Here is a 7,093-nt window from a genome sequence, read left to right as displayed (position 1 = left end):
AATCGAAAAAAATAAGACATGGGAGCTCGTTAATCAGCCAATTGACAAAGAAATAATTGGTCTGAAATGGGTCTACAAGATAAAATATAATGAAGATAGGTCAATTCAAAAGCACAAAGGAAGGCTAGTTGCAAAAGGATATTCCCAGCAACCAGGAATTGACTACAACGAGACATTCGCCCCAGTCGCTCGCATGGAAACAATCCGGATGGTGTTAGCTTTGGCAGCTCAACTAAAAATAAAGGTCTACCAATTGGACGTAAAGTCGGCATTCCTAAACGGAGAACTTGAAGAAGAGGTGTACGTTGAACAACCTCAAGGATATGTCCGAAAAGGAAAAGAAAACATGGTTTATCGTCTCCGCAAAGCACTATATCTCCTCAAGCAAGCACCGCATGCATGGAACAGCAAAATCAACAAATATTTCCGAGATAATGGATTCGAAAAGAGTCCAAGTGAGCCATCCCTCTACATAAGAAAACAAGGTACGGATTTCCTAATCTTCTGTCTCTATGTTGATGATTTAATTTACGCCAGCACAAAACAAGACATGGCAGAAAAATTTAAGAAGGAGATGATGAAAGAATATGAGATGACAGACTTAGGACTTATGCGATATTTTCTTGGGATTCAAGTAAAACAATCTCCGGAAGAAATATTCATTTCCCAAGAAAAATATGCAGAAGACTTACTGAAAAGGTTCAACATGATGGATTGCAAACCAATTGCAACTCCAATGGGTACCAATGAGAAATTGGTAAAAAATGATGGAGCGACAAAAGTTGATCCAACCTTATTCAGAAGTCTAGTCGGCTCACTGATCTACTTAACAAATACAAGGCCAGACATCGTCAATGCTACCAGTATTGTTTCTCGGTTTATGAGCGAGCCAAGCAAGTTACACTATGCAGCCGCAAAGAGAATTCTTCGGTATATCAAGGGAACGAAGGATTTTGGCATCAAGTATACAAGAGAAAAAGATAATGATTTAATTGGCTTCACAGATAGCGATTGGGCAGGTTCTATTGAAGACCGAAAGAGCACATCAGGCTATGTTTTTTGTATGGGAACAAAAGTTATCTCTTGGAGTTCTAAAAAACAAAGTACGGTGGCACTATCGTCAGCCGAAGCAGAGTACATAGCATCAACAACTGAAGCATGTGAAGCAGTATGGTTGAGAAGAATAATGACCGACCTACAACAAAGGCAAAAGCAGCCGACAACTATCTACTGTGACAACATGACTACAATTTTAATGACAAAAAATCCAGTCTTCCACGGAAGGACGAAGCACATAGAGCTACGACATCACTTTATCAGAGAGCTGGTCGAAAACAAGGAAATTGAGCTCCAATTTTGTCCAACACAAGAACAAAATGCTGACATCTTCACAAAAGCAGTCACAGTGGACATATTCAATCATTTTAGAGAAAAACTTAACATCACAAATTAAGAGGGGGTGTTAAAAACATAATTTGTGAAAACCCAATAAGTAAAACCCAAATAATCATCTACACTAAGTAAAGCCCAATACTAGAATCTTCTAGGCCTTCTTTACATCAAGTATTATCTAGAGAATTCTTTTTTCTAGAATTTTCTTGTAATATCTAAGTTGAGAGTGTAAAGAAGAATCTGGATAGAACTATCTAGAGAAGTAAGTAGTTGGTCATGAAGCCTATAAATAGGCATTGGATGGATTCATTTGGGATCATCCAACAACAATAAATAACTCAAGTGAGTAAACAAGAGTTAGAGTGAGAGCTAGAGTTAGAGTGAGAGTTAAAGTGCCTCTTTGTAAACAACTTGTGTATGCCAAAGTTGCTACACAAGCCTCTTGTAATATTTTCATTTTCATATTAATATAAGCCTCACCTTTCAATTAACCAACCTCTCTTCCTAAATTCATTTCCATAAACCCATCACATTTCCGCATAGCGCCAACCACACAGTTCTCCAACCTGTCTTCTCTTCGGTATCTCGATATCTCCAGTTTCGTTCAACCATCTGATCCCGCATCTACGGGTTCCTATCGCATTTCTGAACATCCCTTAACATCCCCATCCATAAACTGGGTTAGAAATTTGGTCAATCTGAGAGTACTAAAAATGAGTGGTGTTGATTTATACGACGCATCTATGACCAGGAATTGGGCTGAACCAATATCATATCTTGGTGATCTAAGAGAACTTCATTTATCTCACTGTGATATTTCTAGTCCAGGTTTTCCAATCCACGAGTTCTTTAATCTCTCACGTCTCTCAATTTTGAAAATGAGTTTCAATAATGACATCAATTCTTCGATTGCAACCCAGATTGCTAACCTGACTTCCCTTTCAGTTCTTGAATTAGCCGAGTGTTATAACTTACAAGGCTCGATTCCGTACCTTCCTCAGCTTAAAAAGCTTGATGTAAGAGGAACTCCTAACCTCAATGTAAATCTTTCGTCCATGTTTAAACGGAAATGGCCTAAACTGCAAACACTTTGGATTTCTTCCACTAGTGTAAACGGACCTATTCCGCAAACCATTTCAAATGCTCCCATATTGTTTAGTCTTTCCGCATCAGGCTGTTCAGTCAAAGGATCCTTACCTACAGCACTTTCGGCTCTTTCTAATTTGGAGTATCTTGATCTCTCTTCAAACGGCATAACAGGTTATATTCCTCGTGCAGTCTCCAGTATGAAAAGGTTACACTATCTATCCTTGTTTAGTAACATTTTGCAAGGACCTATTCCCTGTTCAATTTGCAAGATTACTCATCTTCAATATTTGAGTTTATACGGTAAAAACTTAACTGGCACGATACCAAGTTGCTTCACTGAGCTTATAAAGCTCAGTCACTTGGATGTTAGTGACAACTCTGTTGGTGGCGTTGTTTCATTAAACTCTTTGATGAACAAACTCAACCTGACTACGCTAAACCTTAACAACAATAGCTTAACTTTGGAAATAAATCATCATCAACCATTCCCATCTGGTCATTACCATCTAGAAAGTTTGGAGCTACGATCATGCAACATCAGTGGAAATATCCCCGCTTTCATTTGCGAGTTTAAGAATCTTAATAAACTAGATTTGTCAAGCAACAATCTTACAGGAGCTATCCCGTCATGTCTATTTAAACACCAAACTCTCAGTTATTTGGATCTCTCGGAAAACAATCTCCAAGGAACGTTACCACGGGTTCTTCATTTTAATGATAATTCTTTCATTTATGTGAAATTAGCAAGCAACTTTCTACAAGGTTCACTTCCTGTTCCATCTGAGAAGAATATGTATTTCGATCTGTCAGAAAATCAGTTCACTGGCAGAATGTCAGTACAACACGCGGAAAGGCTTTCTAACTCACGCTTTGCTTCATTATCTGGTAATCAACTATCAGGTTCAATTCCTCCCTTGTGTTCAAACAAATTCGCACAGACGGGTCTAAGTCTTCAAACTCTTGATCTCTCTAATAACAGCTTAACTGGGAGCATACCTTCTAGTTTCGGGAACTGCAGCTCCCTCGTTTTTCTACACCTTGGCATGAACAATCTCACCGGGGAGGTTCCGTATGAGCTTCAACATACACGTATCAAATATCTGTTATTGCATAATAACCTTTTGGAAGGTACTTTCCCGAATTTCATTCGGAAACTCGAGACACTAGAGGTTCTTACTCTGGGAAACAACAACTTTCAAGGTAGTATACCTACTTTCATTGGCTCATTTCAAAATCTTAAGATTTTCTCTTTAAGGTCAAACGCGTTCAACGGATCAGTCCCCAGAGGTATCAGCGATTTGAATAAACTCCAGATCTTAGATTTATCATCTAATTATCTCTCCGGTTCAATTCCAAGCAAAATAGGAAACATTACAATGTTAACAAGCAGACCAAATGACACATAGGCATTTTGGAGTGGTGGTTGGGCAGTCACAGATATCCAATTGCAAATGGTGATCAAAGGAGTCTCGCATTACATTAGACGCTTACATGGTTTCAGTTCAGGAATCGATCTATCAAGCAACAATTTGGAAGGAAATATCCCAGAAGATATAGGTCTACTGCAAGGGCTTTCTATGCTTAATTTTATCAAATAATCATCTAACTGGTAAAGTACCAAATAGTGTTGGAAACATGACTGGTTTAGAGTCATTGGATCTGAGTTTCAACAGTTTGTCTGGAGAGATTCCATCTGAACTGGTATCAGTAAGCAATCTTGGGCGTTTAAACCTATCTTACAACAACTTGAGCGGCAGAATCCCTGAAGACGCACACTTCCAAACTTTAAGCACAGACGGTTCAGCTTATCTCGGTAACAAATTTTTGTGTGGTGTTCCTACAGAAAGGCTTTGTGAGGGTGATCTTATCGTTCCTACAAGTAGTATAACCAATGCTTACATGCAGGAAGAAGATAAAGATAGTGCAAGAGAGAAAGGTTTGCTTTATGGTGCTGTTACGCTGGGTGTTGGAGTAGGGTTCGGAGGTCTGTTCCTAGTTTTGCTTTGTAGAAAAGAAAAATGGTGGTCTGGCTACTGGAGAGTTGTAGATACTACTGCAGAGAGAATAACAGATGGTATATGGAAAAAATAAAGTTGTAACATCTTTTTGAAGGGAAAATAGAGTTGTAATTAATGGTATATATGTTAATTACACTTTCCTTCAAATGAGTCCACGGCCACACAAACATACTGTAAATGTACGTGGAGTGTAATTTATGTGCGTAAGGATAAGTATCTCGTATAGCGCAGACCAATTTCCAAAGTTTACCCATTGAGATGTCTGAAATTTACTACCAGGGCAATCACTATTACCTTTATTAAGGCCGATACCTATAGGGGTGGCTAACACACCCATTTGCCATGCCAGCTGGCCTAGAAAATTGACAGCGCTACTATGATAAAAATGTTAAGCGATCGAGTCTCAACCGAACGGTTGAAACTGCAACGTTAGCGGTCGATACTGCAACGCTAGCGGTCGAAACTGCAACGCTAGCAGTTGATTTCAAACCTCCAACGGCTCTTTCTCCACCGCTATAAAAATGGAACATTCAAAAACAAAAATTACACCAAATTTTTTACACAAAAAATTTCTATCATTATCTATCTTATCTTTCAAAATGGCAATATTTGAATCCCAACTTGACTTGGCTACCCAACTTGATTTTTTCGGAGTGGTGCTTGAAGTCGTTGTTAGCAAGATATGTGTAGGTTATAAAGAAATAGGTAAAAACCAAATTAAGAAGTATACAAGTTTTGAATATTAACCAAATCAAACCTCCAACTAAGAAAAGTTTCAAAGGAAGGAAAATTTGAAGGCAAAAAAGAAGATAAACAAAGGAAATTCCATTCATGAGCACATTGATTGGAAGTTTGGTGAAATGAAGAAGATAAATGATAGACACATTTTTGTGTCTGAGTTGTCCTCAATGTTTGTATTGTTGGAACTCGATTTTTGTACTAATATTGTGTTTTTATTTATTTTTAGGTGTTTTTGAAAATAAACATTCTTGGAAAAATCGACTCGAAAAGTTGTCTAAAGCACCCGAAGGGCACATGTTTTTCAGACTCGCACTGTTGGTTAAGGGGCACCTAAATTACTAAGGGGTACCCAAAATACTATTGGCACCCCAAGCAGCTGGTTAAGGGGCACCTTCATCCCCTTTGTTTGAAACTGACACTACAAGAAAACTTGGCTTTAGCGACTATTTTCTTACCAACTGTTGTTGGTGAAATACTTTACTAACTATTACTTGCAACCGAAAACAACCTCGATGGCTAGAAAATTCTTCCGACCAGTTTTTAGCAACAGTGGTGGGTACAATATTTTGGCGACTACAATTCAGCAGCACGAAAAGTATATGCGCCGCTATTAGCAGAAGCTATATGTATCTGGTCACTGGTTATAGCCACAAGAATATGCTCTTGCAAGACCTCTTCACCAATCAACATATTATTGACGTTACTAGAATCTTTCAACCACAATATGTTGGCACTAAATAGTGCTCTAGAGGTTGGACACTTCTAGCCAATTGGTTTAGCCATCGGAACCCTGCATTGGAAGATAACTATTCCAATCAACAGATCCGTGGCATCACTATTATGCTTTAGCAAGTGCCATTGCCAACTGTATGGTTTACAAGAAGTCAAATACTTTGAGCCACTTGAACTAGCTACCAAATCAATATAGCTAATTAGGTCCTTTGATGGTTTGTCATGGGTGGTCGCGCCTACATTTTGGGCCGGGGTCTTTATAGCAATCTATTGTCTAAGGTTAAACAAGATTTTAGCATTTTGATGTGAATTGATTTCTTCGTGAAAAATAATTATCGATAAAACATAAACAAGTCGATCATTACAATAAAATACAAGTGGTCTTTATATACACCTAATTTTTAGAAAGAAACAAGCAAAATTACACCAAGCAGAATCTGTAATCCAGTAAACAAAAATGGATTTTGTACATACATACCAGTCATTTGTTACCGAGACCAGAATTTCTGCATTACTAAATCCAGACTTACAATACTTTCATTAAATTATATGTAATTTCACACCCATTTCTACGTACAAAAGATTGAATATATACTTATCTAAATATATCAGGATATTAACAAAAGGTTAGGGAAAGTCTTCTTCTCCATAACTTCATCAATTAAAAACTAGACAAAATACAAGGGATCTTACCAGTATGAAGCACATATTCTAAAACATGGTGGATGGAGCCTGAATTGGAGTTGCCCATGACTGTACATGAACCTTAAATATGATGCAATTAGTAAACGCCACGACATCCGGCTGTGGAAATTTACAGGAAAAAAAATGTTAGGAATCTTTAGCGAAAGGAATGTAACTTGAATAAAACAAGGCGTTGGCGGGTTCAATAATTATCTTGTAGATAGACATTTTGGCCAAAATGAAGTGTCAAATGTTTATAAATTCACTGTATAACAAAAACTCCCTTATACAGAATTAATGTGTAACATTACAGCATGAAAGAGATACGAACAAATTCACAATGGACACATTCTATGCACGACTTCATTTGTCTAGAATTTTAACCCCTGGGTCTATTGACACAGTAATAAAAGCGTTTATATAGTCTAAAAAATTTG

The 7,093-nt window shown here is 37.7% G+C and overlaps 2 protein-coding genes across 2 annotated transcripts; both read left to right on the top strand.

The window, feature by feature from the left end:
* The first annotated feature begins 2,105 nt into the window (after positions 1-2,105).
* On the top strand, positions 2,106-3,887 carry LOC113328886 (receptor-like protein 15). The gene has a single exon (XM_026575877.1). The coding sequence runs from the start codon at positions 2,106-2,108 to the stop codon at positions 3,885-3,887; it is 1,782 nt and encodes a 593-aa protein (XP_026431662.1).
* A 229-nt stretch (positions 3,888-4,116) lies between these two features.
* On the top strand, positions 4,117-4,572 carry LOC113328884 (receptor-like protein 45). The gene has a single exon (XM_026575876.1). It carries the CDS (start codon positions 4,117-4,119, stop codon positions 4,570-4,572), a length of 456 nt encoding a protein of 151 aa, XP_026431661.1.
* The last annotated feature ends 2,521 nt before the right edge of the window (positions 4,573-7,093 follow it).

The sequence above is a fragment of the Papaver somniferum genome, unplaced genomic scaffold (genome assembly GCF_003573695.1).
Source record: "Papaver somniferum cultivar HN1 unplaced genomic scaffold, ASM357369v1 unplaced-scaffold_114, whole genome shotgun sequence".
Lineage (NCBI taxonomy): Eukaryota > Viridiplantae > Streptophyta > Magnoliopsida > Ranunculales > Papaveraceae > Papaver > Papaver somniferum.
This window is presented reverse-complemented; position numbering and strand designations above follow the sequence as displayed.